The following is a 23,711-nucleotide window of genomic DNA, read 5'->3' as shown; positions in this document are numbered from 1 at the left end:
GAATGTTTCTGGATAGCATTTTTTTTTTGGGCGGAAGCACCAGGTTGGAATTCTAGATGAGGAGGCTTCATCGGGATTGTTCGGGTGAAGTTTGGCACATGCTCGTCAGTTGAGCTGGATTGGGGTAGATTGGGAGTTTCGGTGTAGGAATTGATACAGGATTAATAAACGAATTGATGATTGAATTGGCGAAAATCAAGTTATTTCGTATTTTCAGTGCTTTATTGAAAGTATTGCCATTATCCAATTCGAGTCAAATATACGGCATTCTGTTCCACAACTTGTTGTCAATGGGAATCCAACTACTCAATATCCCTCTTGTGGAATCTTTCATCCCTATTTGCCAAAAACTCAGACAACCAATTCCCACAGGCTTCTATTGAGGCTAAATTTGTACCCCCAAGGGTGTCGGCCGTAGGCAGAGACTGGTGATATTCACTTGGTGCCAAGTCTGGACTATAAGGTGGAAGCATTGGAACTTCCCAACCAAGGTCCAGGAGCTTCTTGCGCGTCATCAAATATGTACGTGGCCTGGAGTTATCTTGATGATATCAGATTTCTCTCCTGTCCAATCAATACAGCAACACCTTTCTGGGCGACAATCCTGGCTTTGTCTCCACTCCTCAGAAATGGGGAGATTTTATTGCGATTCAGCAGCGATTTGCAGATCCACACAACTTGTTGCGCCCAAACACCAATCTTTTTTTAATTCAGCCTTATGCAAATGCAAATACTGTATTCCAACCTAATATGAGACTCAAGACACACAAGAACTTTATTGAGATAGAGCACTTGGAAACCTCCTTGAACACTCTATAACTCAACTCGTCATGACCTCGTTACTTACTCCACCTCCACTCTCCTTTTCCCCGTTCTATACCTGGGTTACAAACATAAAATCATTCTGTACATCGTGAATTTCTTCTTCCTTCTCTTATTCTCTAAGTTGATATCATGGTGCTTGCTCACTAATTTGGGTAGGGGAAAGATATTCTCTATTGTATCTTGCTGAGAACCCTATGAATGAGAAAGTTGTATGCACGAGTACCACGAAAGACCATTGTTACACTAATGCAGGTACATTTATATTGAATATAGTGACGACAAATTCGGCTAGACACAGACATTATGTCTGATTGCTTTTTGTCGCCTCAGAAGGGACCACTGGATAGCCTTGTTGAGGATTCAACCAGTGACTCCGGGATAACATACAGTAATCCCTACCACAAGACACACCAGCTATATAGGTTAAGACAAACCTAGGCTCTTCTCCTACAGAGAGTTCAAAAGTGAAGAAATCGAATGGTCCTAACAGATAATCATAGAGATCTCTCCGTGCTTTGAAACACGTATTGTTGACAATGTGAAATTTCAAATTCTTGGTAAATATTTGAGGATGTCGAATCATATTGATCATAGATAGTTCAACACTTTTGGTAAACCAGCATTTCAAAAACCCAGTTTTATAGTGAAAGTGCAGCTGAAAAATCATCTTACAATCCTCTAACTATAACTGAATGCAGTTTTTCCAGAACATCCCCTCTTTCATTACCAAAGCAGTCCTGCAATATTACACTATCAAAGTCCTTTAACAACTTCTCGAGGACCTCTCGGATTCATTTTATTACATATTCAACAGAACCAGCTCATACTTTCAGGATTCCACATCAAACAAGCCCCTCGAAAAGGTGTTGAAAATTCCAATTCGAAAAGTTCCAAACTAGCTCTACGCGGAAAGTCTCAACTTTTACATTCGGCGAATATTTATAACTGTCGCAAAGCCAAATAAGGGAGAGGAATCTCTCCTGTTCCGGTCCTATTTAATTAGGAATAATCTCGAGAGGAGGCTAATGGAAAGCGGTTATCAATTTAAAATATGATTCCAGTTGCTAATACAGTTTGGCGGAGTTTGTTCGTTCTGCTAGAGAGAAAGAGAGAGAGAGCATCCGTTGTTAAGGATTAGTTTCAATCAGGGGTTGAGATAACAGTTGGAGAATTGTATGTTTGGAGTTTTCATGTTGATTTTCCTGAGCTTGTTGTAGGAGACTTTTGTTCCATTAAATTCCAGGCGATTAACAGTTGCTTTTATAGTGAAGGTGATCGATTCATTTGATATGGCATGAAGAATTAATGGAAAAGCTTGATCTATGTAACTGTAAGGACAGTCTGGAGGACAGTGGAGGCTAGATGAGATCAGATCAAATGTGAAAAAACTTGCCTTCCAGAACAGCAACTCAGTTCGATCTTTTGGTCTTTAATCTACTAGACAGTTCTCAAGGAGATGGTATACCTCATGAGCAACTCTAACAAATCCATGACAGACGTGAGGCTATACCTGCAAGAGGATTTACAAACTGATGTGTCTAGAAGATTACTTGCTGGTTTTGCCAATTTTGGACATTTCCACCTAAAGCATTGAGAAAACACTGTGAAAGCCAACCAATGGCTTGATAATTGTTATTCAATCTCTGCTCCATTGAAACCAACGATTGGAAGGTGGTATACTGAATTTAAACACGGTCCAAGAATAATAATCTGGAGAGGAGGCTAATGGAAAGTGGTTATCAATTCAAAATATGATTCCAGTTGCTAATACAGTTTGGCGGAGTTTGTTCGTTCTGCTAGAGAGAGAGAGAGAGAGAGAGAGAGAGAGAGAGAGAGAGAGAGAGAGAGAGAGAGAGAGAGAGAGAGAGAGAGAGAGAGAGAGAGAGAGAGAGAGAGAGAGAGAAAGGAACCGTTGTTAAGGATTAGTTTCAATCAGGGGTTGAGATAACAGTTGGAGAATTGTATGTTTGGAGTTTTCATATTGATTTTCCTGAGCTTGTTGTAGGAGACTTTTGTTCCATTGAATTCCAGGCGATTAACAGTTGCTTTTATAGTGAATGTGATCGATTCATTTGATATGGAATGAAGAATTGATGGAAAAGCTTGATCTATGTAACTGTAAGGACAGTCTGGTGGAGGTCAAGCTAGATGAGATCAGATCAAATGTGAAAAAACTTGCCTTTCAGAACAGCGACTCAGTTCGATCTTTTGGTCTATAATCTACTCGACAGTTCTCAAGGAGATCGTATACCTCATGAGCAACTCTAACAAACCCAGACGTGAGGCTATACCTGAAAGAGGATTTACAAACTGAAGTGTGGAGTGTGAAGATTTGGCCAATTTTGGATATTCCCACAGAATGTATAGAGAAAACACTGCGAAAGCAAACCAATGGCTTGATTATTGTTATTCAAACTCTGCTCCATTAACACCAAAGATTGAAAGGTCGTATGCTGACTTCAAATGCGGTCCAAGAATGACTGACGATGCTCTGGTTGATCAAACAAGCCCACTGAATGGTTCTGAGCGAACACAAATTGAAGTTCCGTGAGATAGCGGGAGAGTTAAAGGTAGCAAATAGTATATTGTGCAACAAGTGGGGAAAGTCCAACTTTTCTCACAAACACACGAGCGAGAACAGGACTACTTTTCCTACAACTGCACAAATTTCAATAATTCAAGTAATGGACTTGATTCAAATCAAAATGGCCTTTGTTGACAGTATGTGCTAATTTATTGCGTTTCCATAGAAACGACTCAGAAGCCCAATTTCATTGGTCTGCCAAGCGAGGTGTGGGCGAAGTGCCGTGAGAAATAATATTTCCCACAGTATGAGCAATACATAGTTTTGAAATTGAATAAGCTATGAAGAATACGCTACTTCTGTAGTTGTTAGAAAAGACAGTTTATAAATCCACATTTGTCCATGAATAGGTTTTGCTCACCGCTGATCAAATGTAACAAACCAGGTCAACGAAGAACTTTGACTATGTGATTTCAAGTTCCTGAAAGTAGCTCACATTTCTTTGTAATTTTTTGTGCAAGTTCAGCATTGTACACAACAGTTGAATTCTTCATTAAACTGCTGATATCAAAGTTTTCAGTTAGTTTACCATCATAATTTCTTTATTTTCATTTCAAAGGAAGAAGTTTAAAAAATTGATGATACTCACTTGTTTCTAACAATGTGATATGTGTAGTATCCACAAATTCAGTTGTCGAAGAATCTCTATGATGACGGGATCTCTGTAAAGAATGAAACATTATCAATTGATGTGAAAAATTATTTCGAAAGCTTCAAACTTCAGATTCAACATATTCATTTCAATATATTCTTGTTCGAGGAAAAGTAGAGAGTATCCTATAATTGAATATTTTCTGCTTTTATTGTATTTAAGGCAATACGATTGATAGCACCACTAACTAGCGCAGCTAGGGTGGCTGAAGGTGAGGCTGCAGCCTCTCAAAAATACCAACATTTCAGAGAAAGTTTATCAATAGAAAGAATAGTATATATTATTATATAGCATCATTTATTGGTACAATCGGCAACTTCAATATGAAAAAAAATTTCTAGAGGGTTGCCATAAAGTAGTAGTCAAGTAGATGAGCACCATGCTACAAAGAAATATTATTATTTCTTTGTATCAAGCGTCATGGTTGAACTCGTCTTACAAAAATACTTCATGAGTCTAACAAAGCTGCCAAATTAATGTTTTCGTCATTTCAGAGTAGAGTATGATTTTTTGAGCTTTCGTGAAAATAATCGATTAGGAATCAAGTAACCAGTTCACAGTAATATTTGAATTCTTGAACCTGCTGACCTCAACATATTAAGTGCAACTGAAACGACAATAAATTCATATCAAGTACGATAAAACCAAGTGGGGGTATTATGTTCACTGATCTAAATGCAGGAACTCCACCACTTCCTATACCATATATACACGAAACAACCCAATCGCACATATCTCCAGGTGTATGCAAATTTATAAATATGCGGCTAAAGCCGCAACCGAGTAACCTACAATACAATATACAGCACATATGTAACAGAATAATGTATTTCACCCAACCCAACCGACTGGCTTTTACGTTCCGATTTCCAGTCGTTAATTTTGGCAGTTTGCGCTTCCGAAATTTTACCCTTGCTTTCCAAATTCTCCGGTTTGAAGGAAGTTTATTCACAAGAAAGAACAATGGAAGTTGTTCCAGTGCCCAGTATAATGCCTCAATTTGCTGGAGTGTTGATGCTGTTTTAAGATGAAATGAATGAAAGTCGCCACACAACTCTTGTTTCATTTTGGTGCTCAGAATAATACGGAGGAGTTCATTCAAATAATAGCGGCAATTCAGCAAAGGTTTCAGTGAATTCAGCAAGGTTTTGCATTTGGTACGAAATGAACAACAGAATGGTTCAAATATGCAAAAAAAAACACTCGATTTGGTTTATAATAGACCCTGAGAGTGCTTTGAATTACATCCTCTAGAGAAAATGTGTGAATTTTAAGCTTCACATACCTGTGACTAGGCGACTTAAGTGTCTCAATGCTCTACAACAAAAAAAGCGAAGAAATTTGAAATGCCTCAATGAAGATGATACGAATATAGAACTCAGATTTATTGACGAACAGACGATATAACGGGTGTTTTTTTTCGAGGTATATAACTTAAGTTGGCATTACTGTTCAAAATGGCGACCGATTTAACAGCTGTCAAGTGATTTATTCTCAGTTTGGTTCGGCAATTCATCATGAATAGATTCACGCCTGAACAACGCTTGCAAATAGTGCAATTTTATTTCGAAAATAATGGTTCTGTGCGGAATACGTATCGCGCACTATGTCCATTAGCGATGAAGCGCCTTTCTGGTTGAATGGCTACGTCAACAAACAAAGCTGCCGCATTTGGAGTGAAGCTAATCTTCAAGTGTATGTCGAAACACCGTTACAACCAGAAAAACTGACTGTTTGGTGCGCTTTATGGGCTGATGGAATCATTGGTCCGTACTTCTCCAGAAACGATGATGGCCAGAACGTTACAGTCAATGGTGATCGGTATAGAGCCATGATTACTAATTTTTTCATTCCTGAATTGAACAACCATGATGTCTGTGGTTCCAACAAGACGGCGCAACATGTCACATGGCTCGTGCCACAATCGATTTATTGAAAGACACGTTTGGTGACCGCCTAATTTCACGTTTTGGACCTGTGAATTGGCCTTCAAGATCTATATCAAGAAGAATACAAGACATACAATGACAGCAATTGAACTGTTTAGAGCTGCAATGAATATGCCGAGATTCATAAAAAACCGAAAAAACAACAGAGATTTAGAATTGACAACTGTCACAGATTTTCTGAAGAGAAAGATAGGAAAGGTTTTTGAAAAAGTAAGTCAACAATCAAATGATGAGCTAAAAAGACTAGTAGACTAGAACCATGTTGAAGCTTAGGACACCAACTGATCTCGAAAGACCCAGAAATCAACTATTGACTGAAACTCAATTTCAAAAATCAAAGAAAAGAGACTTTCCTATGAAAGACATGCCATAGTGTTCGACCTTGTATAAGGTAGTTGGTCCATGAGAATATTCATCATATTCAAAAGTATTATATTCTATATCAATCACTTATTTGTTCACCTTTTGAGCTCCTATAAAATATCCGAAACAACTGACTAATCAAAAACAACAATGGACTTTTTGACGGGTTAGAGGTTTGTCAAATAAATGAAAAAACAAAGTCCCTGGCCAAATAATTGTGGCTTCACGATGGGAATTGTCTGTTCAGTTAATATTCATCTTCAGCCTTTCCATGCTAATGAGAGTGCTTTTGAAGGTTTCATCACAATTTTTACTGCTGGACTCATTCCAATGATTGTTTTATCATTCTTATGCCATCTATAAAAAAGATTCATTCCAGGTCTCTGTTCCATAATCCTCAAGTTTTCTCATAATGAAGACGACGAAACCAGTGACATCCTCAATATTAAATTACAATCCCTCTCAATACTCATTATTTCATTTAAACTTTATCCTGTTTCCTTAGCCGATATTTTCATAGTGAAAACACCACTAATTTTAAATTTTGATCTATCATCTAATGTGTGTATGCGTATACCCAAGATCAGAAGCTCATTTTGTGGTAGATTTGTTACTTACTTTTTACCAAAAATCTATAACGAGCTTCCAGGCTATTTGAAGAAGTTGGTGATAAAAGGAAAAAGTCGAAAATCCATAAAATCCTTCATTGAAAAAAATAAAGTTAAATTCCTGCATCTGTTTTCTAATTGTTGAACATCTATCTATGTGAATATAATTACTTGTTTGACCACCAAACCATCTATCTTCTGTGCTCCCGCAAACCATTATGCCCGATTGCGTATACATATTTTTTTTGTGATGAGGGTGATTAAGGCACACAAGTTTTAACTTAGGCCAAATCGCTCTTCTTAGCTATAATAATGTTTTGTAATTGATTTTGGGATGAATAAATTTATTATTATTATTATTATTATCATTTCATCGTAGAAACGTAGATCTTAAATTAGAAATGACATCTTGATTACTCAGAATAGTGATTATTATCCAGGATAACGTTTTGTACTGCTTAACAATGGAGAACAAATAACAGTTTTCGGGAGCGTCTAGCGTCAAAACGAGCCTATAAAAAAACTTTTGCCTATTGTTCGGAATGACTTGGACTAAAACATATAAAAAATTCTGCCAATTTGACAGCAGGCCTCTTTCCCCAATAAAATGCGCGGTATCCTTTGATCACAGGGATTCCATTTCAAACGAAACTCGAATAATTCACCGCACGTTGCGGTATTTTATTGTCTCCGATTTCATTAAACCAAATTTGTACATCGTGAAATAGTGTATATATATTGTCCATTAATATTTTATATGCGATTGAGCCCGAATGGAATTTTGAGACTTATTTATCGTATAATATTTCACATGAAACCGAACCAAATCAAGCACCGTTGATATAAATTCCATTTATTGTTCATTGGAAATACAAGCCAGTGTGCCGGCATAATATAAATTTTCAACTACATAACACCGAAATGAACTGCTGAAACAACATCGATGTGTATTAGTAACCGACACGAAATATTCATTTTACCGTGATATGTATTTATTACCGATATTGATATTTGCAGAACCTGACCGTGAATATGAACCTATTAATGATAGGGAGTAGAAGGGAATATTTATTGAAGCATCCAAGAACTAATGCTCTCAGAGAATAATGAGTTATCCATTCTGTGGTTTCAAAAGTAAACTTGATAAAACACACTTCAGTTTATAATATCGATCAAATTTTCATTACAATATAATGCTTGGTCCTTGCCATCATTCAAATGTCATCTACGTGATCTCTTACAGGATCCTTGTGAGGTTATTTCCAATCTCTCAGCAGTTTCATGAGGATTTTCACTGCCTCATATGGTTCAATTTTACTTATTTACCGAAGGAAACCTAGTGAAAAATATGCTTGGTCGCTGAAAAATATTCGATGCAAAAAATCGTCATCCAAACGTTGTTGTCCAAGCACCCAATCGACATTCTACGTTTTCCATGGTCAGCTGACTTTGGTTGTGCAACTGAACCTTATAAGGATGCCAAATACCCCATAGTGTGCCGTGAGAGGGATCCAAATGATGTGCGCGCCAAGGAATAGATATGGCCGACATTATTTTGTTACAAGACTCAATATTAATCGTATCGTAGACAATTTTAGTAAAGTAATACTATGTACGACTCAAAGCTTGATAATCATACTCTTGTATCGTGTAAAGAATCAATAATGTCCTCTATGAATCATTCTCAGATGTCAGTATTCTCAAATGATTCCTGATGAATCTATCAGATTTCATTCGAATGAGTACTGATGACAACTCTCTCTCTCTTAAATATTTGAATTCTAATTGATATTCAATGACGGCATTGGAAGGCATAAGCAAACACTCTTGTCGAAACAACCTGTATATCCAAATGAGCACTTCGCACTCCACCTCCGATATAATTCTCCTCCTACCGAATATATTGAAAGCACCAAGACAGAGCTGTCACTCACTCCAATACCATCAGATTAAATCCTCTCAAAACTCCCATATAAACTTCGCCCCAAGCTGAAAACTCGCAACCTCGCGAACTTTACCAATTTCAATCACCAGAATCCTCCAGGAGGAGATGTCGTGCAATTTTGATGTGCAGCAGTAAACGTTTCAACGGCCATAATGAAGCACAATGATCTTTCGCTGGGTTGATCCACGTCAGAATTGCATCTGCTGAAAAACATTCCGATGTCTGTTGAGCGTGAAGAAGACGGTATGGAAAGGCTTTTGCATTAATGGAGTGGGTTTGGAGTTTGATTAACTTTTTGTATGATGATGAGATCGTGGAGAATTTTGACTGTTGAGTGAAAAGACTTTCATTAGTCGCATTGGTGGACTGACACTCGAGGAATGCTTCTAACAGCAAAAATCCTATTTGAACTAATCAGCACTGAATAACTTGATGCGTTATTTTGAGTATTCATGGATTGTATATTACAAGCCGAAATAATTACAGATTATAACTGTAGATATAGTCGGTGAGTAGCCCATCTTACCATAGAAGCTAGAGAAGAGGAGTATGGGGGCCAAATAAGGAACTGGGTATAGTAAATCTTTCCGAATTGCATGCTTATTCCAGGAGAGCTGCAGGCTATCAGCACTTCACTCAATCTCAAGCCTGCTATATAGCTGCTAGTGGAATATTGATACAAACATGCAAGTCGGACAACTTAACATGTCAAGCGAAGACGGCTATGAAGTCTGTTGTTCGCTGCCATCCCCCTGCCAAATTTTTGTCATTTGCAGGAGGTTTAATTTTCTGCTTTAATATGACTGAATTTGCGGTAGAAGTACATCAAATGCTCTCAAATACCTATGGTGAGGCCGCTTTTAGTGGAAAAACGTTCCGAGAATGGTTTGAACTTGAACCAGCATGGTGGTGGAAGAGAGAAGGTTTTCGAAGATGTAGAATTGGCGCCATTACTTGATCAAGACTCGTGTCAAACGCAACAAGAATTGGCAGGATCACTGTGATTGATGCAACAAGCCATTTAGAATCGCCTGAAAGTCATAGGAATGATTCAGAAACAAGGAAATTGGATGCCGTACGAGTGGAAGCCGAGATATGTTGAACGGCGTTTGTTTGCTTGTGAACATCTGCTTGCAAGGCAAAGACGAAATGGATGTTCGCATCGCATTGTGACTGGAGACGAAAAATTGGTTCATAACGATAATCCGAAGTGCAGAAAATCATGGGCATATCCAGTCAGTCTTCCACGTCGACGTCCAAACCTAATATTAACGATTCCAAGGTCATGCTCAGAATTTGGTAGGAGATCGGCGTAGTGTATTATGAGTTGTTGAAATCGACTGAAACAATCAGAGGCGATCGTTATCGGACGCAATTAATGCGTTTGAGCCGAGCATTAAGAAACAAACCGCCGCAATACAAGGAGAGACATGACAAAGTGATGTTACAGCATGACAATGCTCGACCCTATGTTGCGAAAGTGGTCAAGACTAACTTGGGAACGTTGAAATGGGAATTCCTACCCCACTCGCCGTATTATTCCGAAGTTTCTCCATCAGACATCAGACTATCAATGGCACACGGACTAGCTGACCGGACTTATGAAGAAGTAAGAAATTGGATCGATTCATGGATCACTTCAATATATGACCAGTTTTTTCAACGCGGCATTCGTACGCAGCCTGAAAGATGAGAGAAAGTAGTGGCCAGCGATGGACAATACTTTGAATCATAAACGTGAAACCAGTTTTTTACAATAAAGCCTCAAATTCCAGAAAAAATTGGCCGAAGCAAAATTGTACGCCCATGTAGTTTTATAATCTATTTCCTCTGTGGCAGCATTTCTTATATAGACAAATTTTTGAGTTTATAGGTGAAGCCTCATCTCTATTTCATGTTATAATAAAAAAATATTCATCTCAGATGAATGCATTGAGGTTAACGTCAACGCCAAGTTGAATAAAGGCACAAGAAAACAAACATATTATCAAAAACTCTCCTCACATTTCAATCCCACCAAGGCATCTAGAGATAAAACCATCTCGAACGGTCCTAAAGAATCGCTCTCTGACTTATAACCCGAAAAGTGCCCAAATATCGTCCACGAACTCCCAAATCCAGCACGTGACCCATTAAAACCCTGAAAAAATGCAGTTCCAGCCTCTCTCACAGCGATCATAACGCGATCCTGTTAAAATCCACGTAGCGCGCATACATCAAAGCGATCCGACAAATTCGTTGGCGCAGAAAATGAAATAAGGAGCTGAGGTCCCAACGAAAATTGAATATTACGCGCGGAAAATGTAACGAAAACCCATTGAAGTTGCCGACCCTGATTCAATGGAGAAGAAATAAATAATGCCCTGTCTAACAGATATAAATTGGATTTCCGGTCTCCGGTGATTCCGGGCGGTTCCCGTTTTATATGCACACTACTCCTAAAATGTATAAATAATTTATGAGAAACAGTGACGGCTCGACAAGAAGGCAGTGCCAAGGAAAGCCACAAAAAAAACAATAATGAAGGTAAACTCCTCCTGGGTATGTTCTTCTAAAATTCTGCAATGGTTGAGAGATCTATGCGTATTAGTCTGGCAAGCTGAAACAGGTCAGAACGGCCCTAGGAATATCCTTCACAAAGTACAAAGGCTAACCAGTGTGTACATCAAATACTATGAGAACGTGCCCTACTAGGTATGTCACTTATAATTAAAACCTCTCACACCTGTACATCTAGTGATAGACAATCTTGCCCATGAGGCCATTTCCAGAATAGCTAAGGAAATTATATCCATAAGAAAAATAGAGAAGAAAGATAACCTTGTCATCTCTAACCAAGTATATCTCATCAGTGAGTCAGCCTAGTGATAAAATAATCAAGAAAGTAAGCATCGAGAACAACTCCACCACCCAAACTTCAGAAAGATATACCATTCAAGGGTTCAAAGATGGTTCATAAACAACAACAGGAACTATCGCTGGAGTATCAGGCACCCGAGCAGGTACCTGTAGAAGTGTATTTCAGACAGAATTAAAAAATCGTACCAAAACTTTATTAGAAAGAAACTACAAAATTTCATTAGCAATTCATTTTGATAGTCAAGCATTGTCATCGATTCAAAGTTGGTATGACCCTAGCTGCAAACCCACGAGCCACCACTGACAGAAAGCCAACCGGGATGGGGGCTGAATGTTCGAATCTTCAGAATATCATTCTTTCGAAGTAGTTTCTGCGGGAGAGAAGAGGCGACAGAAAACATGTTGACATGCGAGAAGGAGATACATAGCATTCCTCTCGAGCTCTGGATCCACACCCCATGAATATGGTGATGATGCCCTGAAGTTTACGAGCTTGTAGTCCTTCAAGATTCGTCATTTAGTGGTATTCCATCAAGAATGGGGAGTCGACAGGAGCTCAGATGGAAGACACACGCTAAGTTTACTCGAAAGCAGAGTTTATCATAAACATGAAATGGTATTTTTGAACGTCGTATGTGCTCGAATATTGATGCAAGCTCATATCGGTTCTGGTCGTTTGAAGTAGGTTCATATTGTAGTCGTAGGTATAACTCCACTCTTCAAAATAAAATAGGAAGCAGTTTTTTTATGCTTCTTTGCCATACCTATTCGTTGTATTGTTTTTACTGCTTAGTGACCAATGTCATTAATGTGTAGGTACATTATACTATTGGACATAATCTAATTACTTTATATCTCTTGAGACATAATTGAGTCTAGATGAAATCAGAATAAAATCGAGGAACTAAGAAAGATGGCATTTACAATTCAAATCATTCCTATTGTTCCTCAAAATATCAAGTACAGTTCATTGAAGTTGCAATTTCAAGTAGAAATTCATTGGGTATTTTTGAGGACTAACTTCTAACATGCTCATTTTGAAAACTGTGTCTAAATTAGACATGCAAAGGAGTCAAGCTCTTGATATAGGAGAAATTATGATAAAAAAAGTCAACAATTGAAACTGTGAACAACTGCAAGTCTACAACAATGTTGTGCCTATCGTAGATGTAATTCCTCTTTAATTCCCAAAGACAATCCAAAATATGTCAGTGAAGGAATAAAATAACTCTCCAGCAACTTTTCTAGGTGGCAAAGCACTTCCTAAAGTATTCAGAAGCTCCCAAAAGAACTAACATTCGCCAGTGTCTCCTTCCAGTACATGAAAACGTCATAATACTAAGGACAAAACCCTCAGAGGAATAACATCAAAAGTAAATTCCATTCGAAAATTCCAGTATTTCCAGATATATCCCGAAAATAATCCTTGCCCTAAATCTCCTCCCAATCTCCAGGCTCACCAAGCACGACCCACAGCTCCACGCGTGATACTTTCCTATACGCAGATACTGATTTATTTTTTCCACATCGCTGTGTGTTCACTGAAAGATCTATTCGCATGGCCGGAGGCGACGATAAAGAATAAAACACAAAGGATGCGCAGGCTATATTTTTTCAGTAAGAGTCAAGCGTGTAATAAGTAAAAAGAGAGAAGGACCTGTGCGGAAGGATTATTTTTATTTTCACGACCTATACCAGTTTCGTTTTATCGCTATCGTTCAAGTTTTACGGGTCCTCTCAACGGGATCCACTGATTCGTGTATCTGATGAACATATCCCCGTCATGGGGAGATGTTGGTGTAGGCAGTGTTATAACGCAGATTAAAATAATTTCATTTTATCGAATTTTTACAGCAAAGGGGAAGTAGGACAAGTCTTACCTTCATTCAACAAGAAAAACTTAGATGACTCTGGTATCTTTTACCAAGTTATCCAAATACCTACCAAGGATCAATATGCCAGTACTTTGGTTATGAAAACCTGATACAATTCATCAGTGTCTCCTTCGTGGCTCTTGATTTGGGAAATTTACTCAATTAGTATCTTGTTTGTTGTGAATTTTGAATATATTTCATAATTTCTCATTTCGGTCTTTTCGAGTCAATTATTTCGCTATGTAGAATTGTTATTATTTTCTCAATCAATCAATGTTCATTAATCCCTTAAGACGTACTACAACGTGTAGAACACATGTAGAACAACATGTGTCAACATAAGAATAATCACTTCAATCAGTATAGAAATTAAATTTAAATAATTTAAACAACATAAAAATCGAAAATTATGTAATAAACTACTGACTGAAAAAAACAAAGAAGAATTCCTCAGTACTATGAAAGCATTTTTTAATTAATAACAAATCGATTTCAATTACCGAAATGTTGAACAATTCCACACAGTAATCGTCACGAACATTTATCCTCGTTATCGAAGTCGAAAACGATTATTTCCAAATGAATTAATGGTCTGTAACCGGATATGCCTCGAGGAAACTTCCCGAAAGTAAAAATTAGGTCGAAACTCTTCTATCCCAAGGTAACCACCGATCTCAATCAACCCTATCCCCACTCTCACCTAAATCATACCGTTCGAAATACGAATAAATTAAAAATATTCAATTAAGCGCGACACCGGTCGACTAGAAGGCTGATCCTTAATTGGTAGCCATTTATCAGGGAACTGTTGAAACCTCCAGGCAGAGTGAACTGCATTTCGGCTCTTGTTTTATTATTTGCCAGGCAGCGTCAAAGCCTAAACGGTCCCATAAATAACCCTGGAGTTGTAACTTGTGCCTTTAGTTGCCGAAGAACCGAGCTTATGTAAGAATAATGTGTGCAGGGAGACTTGATTCAAAATGGGCATAAATCAAGTGAAACACGGGTCATTATTGAGGCGAAAAAAGGTTAGCAGGGTCTCTGAGGCCTATGTGCACACTTGCTTTTTATGTGCTCGTTATTAAATTGTATTCGAGGGTGGCAGACCTCTTTTACGAGTGCTCGATAAAACGATGAGAATAATTCACGAATAATTCTTCTTTTTACTATGCCTGCGCAGTTGTTGTAGACCCAGAATCAGAGCTGTCAGAAAATATGGTCGTTTATTCTCTAAAACAGTACCTATCTGAATTTACTTTGGTTACTCTTTTGAGAAATTAGGTAAGCAATAACATGAATTCTGGAATTTTATAGCTCTTTTTCAAATTCGGATTCAGGTAATGTTTCCAGAAGGAGCATGTAGTGTTTCCCCCAGAAAATTTTGCCCAAAAGGGCAATTCTAAGTTCCAGGTGGGCAAAGTATTCGAACGTTTTGAAAAACTATCAACTTGAAGAAAATAATGAAATGAAAATCTGTTTTGAGAAGAAAAACATTTTCATTTGAAAGAATCTAATTCTTCTAGGCTTTTTCCTATCATATGAATCTATAACATAATCTAGGTATGTATCCTCCTTTTGGTGTTTCCGATACAATGTATTATGGCATTTGGTCATTACTAGAATAACCAGAATCATTTCTCAGAGCTTCTGTAATGCTCAGCCGCTTCCAAAATCTTCGAAACCGGATTAACAGTCATCAAATCATTATTGAACATTGCCTGAATGTAAAATTATATGATTTTATATCTGGTATTACAAAATTTGCATTGAGATCAGTGAATCCGATACACATTTCTTGATTTAATCTTCTGGAAGAGTCATAAATGATTGGAAGGTTCTAAATTTGCTCGAAAAAGTCATAACATCAAGTGATTCATTGAACCTTTCATCTAAGACACTTGCAAGTCGAGAAAGTGACATTTCGTAGCTGGGAAAGTATGAAGTATGTATAATGATTCGCTTCCCGACTGTTTTGTAGGTTAGGTTAGGTTAGGCATTTCTCGATTTAATCTTCTGAAAGAGTCATAAATGATTGGAAGGTTTTCAAATTTGCTTGAAAAAGTCATAACATCAATCGATTCAGCATTGAACATGTCATCTATAACACTTGCTAGTCGAGAAAGTAACATTTGATAGCTGGGAAAGTATAAAGTATATAATGATTCGCTTCCCTACTGTTTTGTAGGTTATGAATCCATAGATTACCTACCGATTGTGAATAAAACTTTTTCAACAACGGCTCGATATTTTTGCCAAACCTTCTCATACATTATTATGCACGTCATATCGAACAATCTTTTCAAATTACTAGCAAACGTGAATACAGGTACTCTACCAAAGTGAGCATAGTAGAGTATGTCAGAAAAAAGTATGCTAGTGAACTCTACTCATAATTATACCAATGTAAACCAGGCTTAAATATACTACTCGATTGAATTGATACTGGTCCATCTTTTTTCTGATCTCGTCGAACGACTTCGAACGACGTAACCCACATTCTACAGAGTGAAACATTACGCATCTAACAATCCCCCCATTTTCCCCTCCCAGACACTTTTGTACGTACCAAACAACTTCAAACAACGTGTCACGTGGCAAACCCCTAAACGGTTCAATTTCCGCTTGTTTACTGGCCCCAAAGTGTCTCTATATTTATCTACCCTTCTACGTGTACGGCAATAGCCTTTGTGTTTCAGTCGAGTGATGCGAGATTGCAGCGTATGCCGGCTTTAGTTGAGGGAAAAATCGGAAACTCGACGTGTCGCTTTTTAACGATCCCTGACACGTAATGAAAATTTCACGGAAAATAGGTCTGTGTGTATTGATTTGTTTCAACGAGTTTTTTTCTATTTTTATTCATCATTTTCAACGTTGAATCTTCCTGATTCTTTTCTAACAAAAATTATGAATATCGTGGAATGTGTAGATTCTTCTTCTTCCTATTCTTCTTCTTCATCATCTTCTTCTTCGTCAGCCTTCCCTTATTCACTCCTGGATGTAGGCTCCTTTCATTTTCCTCCATGCTGTCCTATACAGTTAGCTCAGGAATGTGTAGATTATTATCTCAAAATTATAAATTAGATCAAAATAAACACAATCTTATTAACATTAATGATAGTTACAGATGAGAAAAGAATAACTAAACGAAAAATATATAATACAAAATCAGCTCATATTCTTTTCCGGAAAATACAAACAGAGCTTACGCCAATTAAAATTGGTTTGACACACTGTCAAATTGTATCAGAAATTATTTAACGATGCTCGATGAATAAGAGAAAACTTCCGAAAAAATTAAAAACACCTGAATAATAACTCTTCTGAAACGGATATAGAAGCTTTGGAGACGCAATGTACAGAATGTTTTTTGGGATAACGCGTTTTCGTGGAAATTATTAAAACACTGATGGACGACAGAGGAGAACTTTATTGTGATCCAGCACTTGGAAACATCTTCGAACACTCTACTAACTGAACTGGTTATTACCTCATAACTTAGTCTACTGAATTCCTTTTCCCAGTTTTATACCTGAGTTACAACATAAAATCATATTGTACCCCGTGAATTTCTTCTTCCTTTACTTGTTCTCTAAGTTGTATGCTTGCGCAGTGGTATCATGGTGCCTGCACACTAATAAGGGTAGGGTAAAGATATTCTCTATTGTACCTTTCTGAGAACCCTATAAATGAGAAAGTTGTAGGCATAAGTACCACGAAAGTCCATTATTACACTAAAGCAGATTTATATCAAGTATTGTGATGACAATTTCAGCAAGACACAGACATTATGCCTAATTGATTTTTGTCGCCACAATTCCTTCAACATGCGCAATCAATCTGAAATTATCACAATAAATACCCTTTATTTGAAAAAAAAATAATATTGAATAAAATCATTCTAATTGTACTGTACTGAAAATCATATCAAAATCGAATGAACCATACCAAGGTTATTAATTCTTTGTCTAACTGAATTTGTCGTCACAATAATGTGAATAAATGTTCCTGCATTAGTGTAACAATGAACTTTCGTGGTACTTGTGCATGCAACTTTCTCATTCATAGGGTTCTCAGAAAGATACAATAGAGAATTTCTTTCCCCTACCCTTATTAGTGTGCAGGCATCATGTTACCATTGCGCAGGCATACAACTTAGAGAATAAGAAAAGGAAGAAGAAATTCACGGTGTACAATATGATTTAATGTTTGTAACCCAGGTGATGACCAGTTCTTGTAGGTTTATACTATACCACAGAAGGGTTCCAGGCCAATGACATAGAAACAAAAAATTCAAGCAGAATATCGAAAAAAATTGAATTCAGTTGTGGGACAAGAGCCAAGAATGAACGAAGGTTAAAAAGCTTCTTACTTCAAATATTTTACCCTTCTCTTTTTTTATCGATCCTGAGGAGTCCTCTAACATCACTTCACCCTGTAGAAGGGGGCGCTCCTCGGGTCTGCTAATGCATAAACACATTTGCGTTCCATCTCGCTATTAATTCGCATTCTAGAAATGGGGAGAAGACCTCCAAACGGGTGAACGCTATTTACTCGACAGAGTGAACTCGAGAGCTGGAGTGGTCGCTTTGCTGGAATGCTCTTCAGATGTGTTCTTTCGGGAGGAGATAACGAAAGGACCGTTTGTGAATTAAGCCAGAAAAGATTTCGGGAAAATAGGGAGTTTGCGGGCCGGCTGGCTTTCCACCGTCTGGCGGAGGTAATTTAATATTTTATCACTGCGTTTATTTGTGTTGTCTTTCTGCCAGATGGGCAGGGAATGTAGTTAGGGATGTTTTGGGAGATAGCGGTCGACGGATGATTTCGGGATTGGGATGGTTAGTTAATTGACTTTGCACATATTGTGGAGTGGGTACATGTAAAGCGGAATTGTATTTGGTGATGATATGAAAGTTACGAACAAGCAATAACCTCCATTTCAACCGAGGAGTTACTATCTTACTTTATAAATTTCAACAAACTCAGTTTAGGAATTTTAACTGTTGGAAAATCTATAAAAGGAACCTTCGAAAAGTGTCAAATTAAAAGATAAGGTACTTTCTGATAGATTATCTGAGTTCTTTTAGGTATCTGGTTCACCTTCTGACGAACCTACACGAATACTTATTTCAAGTTACTTTTTCAGATGCTCGATAAGATGTTTTTTCAATTTCGTTGTTACACAATAGACTTCAAGTTTGCAATATAATAACTGGACAATTGAAAAGTCCCCGGTCTACAATAGTTAAGCACATTTTTTTTGGCAAAATTCGATTTTATTATTCAATATAGTTGCCTTCGAGGGCGATACAGCGATTATAGCGATCTTCCAACTTTTCGATACCATTTTTGTAGTACGATTTGCCTTTCGCTTCAAAATAGGCATCAGTTTCGGTGATTACTTCTTCATTGACGCTGAATTTCTTTCCAGAGAGCATTCTTTTGAGGTCTGAAAACAAGAAAGAGTCGCTGGGGTCTAGGTCTGGCGAATACGGTTGATGCAGAAGCAATTCGAAGCCCAATTCATCCAATTTTGCCATTGTTTTCATTGATTTGTGACAAGGCGCATTGTCTTGATGAAACATGACCTAATTTTTCTTCAAATGACGTCATTTTTCCACGATTTCATCCTTCAAAGGGTCTGGCCCTTCTGGAGGTAACCTTGCCACCTGGCTGTTGCTTTGGATTCGGTTCATCGTGTGCAGTCCACTCAGCTGACTGTCGATTGGAGTGAAATAATGGAGCCATGCATCATCCATTGTACAGGGTGGGCAAATTTCGATGTTTTAGCACTACAACTTTTGAACCAGAGGAGATAGACAAAATCTGATACCCACTTCTCGATCTCTTTTTCTGAGAAACTAACAAGGGTAGTATTCATTTTTGGCCACCTTCTTTTGTTTTCGAGTTATAAGCGAAAATTGGAAAAATGGCGATATCGAAAAACATTTATATCTCCGCTAATACTGATGATAGAGCTCTGAAATTAAAACATTATACAGGCACTTTTTTACGTAGAATCCAGTGGCGTGCTCGTATTTTCAAAAGGGTTTTCAATTACGAAGCTATGACCCAAAGTTATGTTTTTTTAAATAAGAACACTAGATTTTTGTGCCATTTTCTGAAAGCTTAATTTTTCCTGATTTCAAAAATATATAACATCGTATGATTCGTATCAAAATGAATAACAGAAAATGCTCAAAAACCTTTTTTTCCTTAAGAGTCTCAATATTTCTATGGTTTCAACTGTTGATGAGCCTTCCTATAACAAGAGCAGTGTCCTTCCGTCAATCTGATTATTTCTATGCTTTTCACTTATTTCTACAAAATTCGAATCTATATTTATTTTATACAAATAGTTTCGAAAAGATAAACGAACTTGGAAAAAGTTTCCTAGGTAGCTTGAAAACAGTTTCAAATATTCATCTATTGAAATATCGAGAAGAGGTGTCGACTGTGCATTGTGCAATTGTTGTCATTATTAGGTGAAATATTATTTCTTGTTTGTCCCTTCGTAATTAAAATGTTGAGTTCAATCAGATATGCATTGTTTCATATGCTGTTTAAAATGGATTGGTACTTGTGCGTATTGATTCTGGAGACCTATGTAAATAATCTCCTGATACATGCATCTCATTACAACTCTTTCGATTGAAAAATTCGATCTTGTGGTTTCTCCGTTATTTCCAAATCAATTTTTAGATAAAAAATTTATAAAACATATCTAGATTCGAATTTTGTAGAAATAAGTGAAAAGCATAGAAATAATCAGATTGACGGAAGGACACTGCTCTTGTTATAGAAAGCTCAATTTTTTTGTGTTCATCAACAGTTGAAACCATAGAAATATTGAGACTCTTAGGTGAAAAGAGGTTTTTGGCCATTTTCTATTATTTTTATTGATCCGAATCATACGATGTTATATATTTTTGAAATCAGAAAAAATTAAGCTTTCAGAAAATGGCACAAAAATCTAGTGTTCCCATTTAAAAAAACATAACTTTGGGTCATAGCTTCGTAATTAAAAACACTTTTGGAAATACGAGCACGCCACTGGATTCTACGTAAAAAAGTGCCTGTATAATGTTTTAATTTCAGAGCTCTATCATGAGTATTAGCGGAGATATAACTGTTTTTCGATTTCGCCATTTTTCCAATTTTCGCTTATAACTCGAAAACAAAAGAAGGTGATAAAAAATGAATACTACCCTTGTTAGTTTCTCAGAAAAAGAGATCGAGAAGTGGGTATCAGATTTTGTCTATCTCCTCTGGTTCAAAAGTTGTAGTGCTAAAACATCGAAATTTGCCCACCCTGTACATATCGACGCAAAAATTCAGGTTTATTGCGCTTAAACGGCTTCAAACACTGCTCAGACTCATTAACACGTTGTTGCTCTTGATCGATTGTGAGTTCGCGCGGCATCCATTTTGCATACAACTTTCTCATATAGAAATATTCGTGAATGATATGATGTACACGTTCAGATGATATCTTCACAATCTGCTATCTCAACTACACTTTACAGTCATTCAAAATTGTTTTGTGAAGTTTTTCAATTTTTTCGTCGGATACAGCTTCTTTTGGGCGTCCACTGCGTTCTCGGTCTTCGGTGCTCATTTCACCACGTTTAAACTTAGCATAGCAATCAATGATGGTTTATTTTCTTGGTGCAGACCCCATAAACTATGGCGGAATCCTCCAGGGATTCATCACCCAAGAAGTTCCTTCGGAACTTTTATATATACAAGATCCAAAAAGCATCTGGATGTACTGGCATCCAGATGCTTTTTGGATCTTGCATATATAAAAGTTCCGAAGGAACTTCCGCACGAGGCATTGCCATCGTGTAACACCAGAAAGCATCTAAATGAGATCATGGTTATCAGAAACTACAGAATGCCAATTATGCAGGGAGGATGAGGAAACTCCAGATCTCGTGGTTACAGAATTTCTTGCAAGAGTGCAAGCCAATGAAAAAATTCTTTGGGTGAGGAATTTTCGAGGCTGAGCCTTGGAGACTTTCCAGATACTGGAGTTTTCTGGAGACCTACAATTGGAAGGTGGTAAAAACAGCTCAGATGAAGGGCACAAATGTCCTAAAGATCTAGGTGCACAGTAACCCCTTCACAGTGATCAGTAAAGTTAGCTCAAAGCTGTATCAGAACTTCACTCCAACCACAAAAAACTCTCCAATAGCTCATTCTAAACACGCCAACACACCAAGAATAGAAAAACCCAAATACTCACATAAACCCAGCAGGCACTAAGCTTAATCTCTGATATGACCCTAAAAACCCCCAGGACAATCCAAACAGATAACATTCCATTTTTCTCTCCATCTCCAGTCAGGTGCTCTACCAAAATTCCGCGCGCATCCCGATAACTCTCCGTTTTATGAGGCTAACCTATCTCGATTTTGACACCCTCCCCACCCCGTTCCTGCCTCCCTGGACCGGACAAAAGTCGGCATAGCCTCGGGTCTGGCCTTCGCCAAATCCGGATTACCGCCCTGCAGATTGATAACAAAGCGCCACTGGGGTGCGGGAGTTTTTTTGCAAGATTACGGCCCGCATTATTCGAGTGGCAGGTTTTAGGGGATGATTGCATAACGGGCAGTCGTATGAGGATGGGATCATAGTGGTAGAGACGTCCGATTTCGTTTTGGATTAATTGAGGCCTTGTCGGAGAGAGACAGAACCTCAGATTGCTGTGGAGAGCGTTCATGGAGTAATATTCAGTTAAAATATCTCGAGAACATTGACAGTATTCGATTATACACCGATTCACGAGACGTAATTCGCGAAACAACACGAGAGCGCAGCTCGAGTGGTGTTTCGCGAAAATTTTTCCCTTAGAAAATTGAAAAAATAAAAGTTCCTTCATGGGACTAGTGTACCATTTCATTGATTGATATGACTATCATATGTAGATCACGAAAATGCTTGCAGTTTGGCGATTACTACATTATGTCAGAAATTATTGGTGAAAATCTGAAATTTTCGAAAGAAAAATGGATGAAATTCCCGAGGCTGCAACTTCCCCTGGACGTACGTGACGCCCTTGAAACCTCACTATGTTCCAGATCAGAACCTGATCTTCAAAAAATCTCACTATGTTCCAGATAAGAATCCGATGTTCAAAAAACGTTTGTATTTGAGGGGTCTGTGACGAATAATTTAGGAGATATAACGATTTTTGAATGAAAATTCAATTTTTTTCCGAATTTAAAGTTCGAAATTTCCTCAAAACTGAGAGGTCTACGCAAAATCGCTGAGCAGTGGCAGAATTGACGATCCCTGATTAGCCGAATCTCGATTTCACCTGAAAAATTTTTTGTCTGAAAATTTTCGTTTCATGGGACTATTTCACCATTCTTTTGATTGATTCGACTATTTAGATCACGAAAATGCTTGCAGTTTGACGATTACTACATTATATCGGAAATTATAAGTAAAAATCTGAAATTTTCGAAAAAAAAATGGATGAAATTCCCGAGGCTGCCACTTCTACTGGACGTGAGCTACATCCTTAAAACCTCACTATGTGCCAGATCAGAACCCGATGTTCAAAAAACGTTTTTATTTGAATAATTTAGGAAATATAACGATTTTTGAAGGAAATTCATTTTTTTCCCAAATTTCGAGTTCGAATTTCCTCGAAACTATGAGGTCTACGCAAAATCGGTGAACGATGCCAGAGTTGACCATTCCTGATTAGCCGAATTTTGATCTTACCTGAAAAATTTTTCTTCGAGAAATATTCGTGAAATTTTTCATACCTAACCCTTAGAAAATTTTAAAAAATTGAAAACTTCTTCATGGAACTATTATACCATTTCATTGATTGATTCGACTATAAAGATCACGAAAATGCTTGCAGTTTGCCGATTAGTATATTATTTCAGAAATAATAGGTAAAAATCTGAAATTTCAAAAAAAAAATGAATGAGGCTGCAACTTCTCCTGGACGTAGGCTACGGCCTCAAAACCTCACTATGTTGCAGATCAGAACCCGATGTTCAAAAAACGTTTGTTTTTGGGGGGTCTGAGACGAA

General features: G+C 37.6%; 1 protein-coding gene across 2 annotated transcripts in view; it reads right to left on the bottom strand.

The window, feature by feature from the left end:
• Positions 1-23,711, bottom strand: part of LOC123673153 (follistatin-related protein 5-like) — a 182,866-nt gene that overhangs the window by 53,883 nt on the left and 105,272 nt on the right. For both annotated transcript variants that reach the window (XM_045607601.1, XM_045607602.1), the window contains one exon: positions 3,999-4,071. In XM_045607601.1, coding sequence (XP_045463557.1) covers positions 3,999-4,071 — 73 coding nt within the window. The remainder of the gene's footprint in view (positions 1-3,998; positions 4,072-23,711) is intronic.

The sequence above is a fragment of the Harmonia axyridis genome, chromosome 2, assembly GCF_914767665.1.
Source record: "Harmonia axyridis chromosome 2, icHarAxyr1.1, whole genome shotgun sequence".
NCBI lineage: Eukaryota > Metazoa > Arthropoda > Insecta > Coleoptera > Coccinellidae > Harmonia > Harmonia axyridis.
Note: the sequence above shows the minus strand (reverse complement) of the source record. Positions and strands in the feature narration are given on the sequence as shown.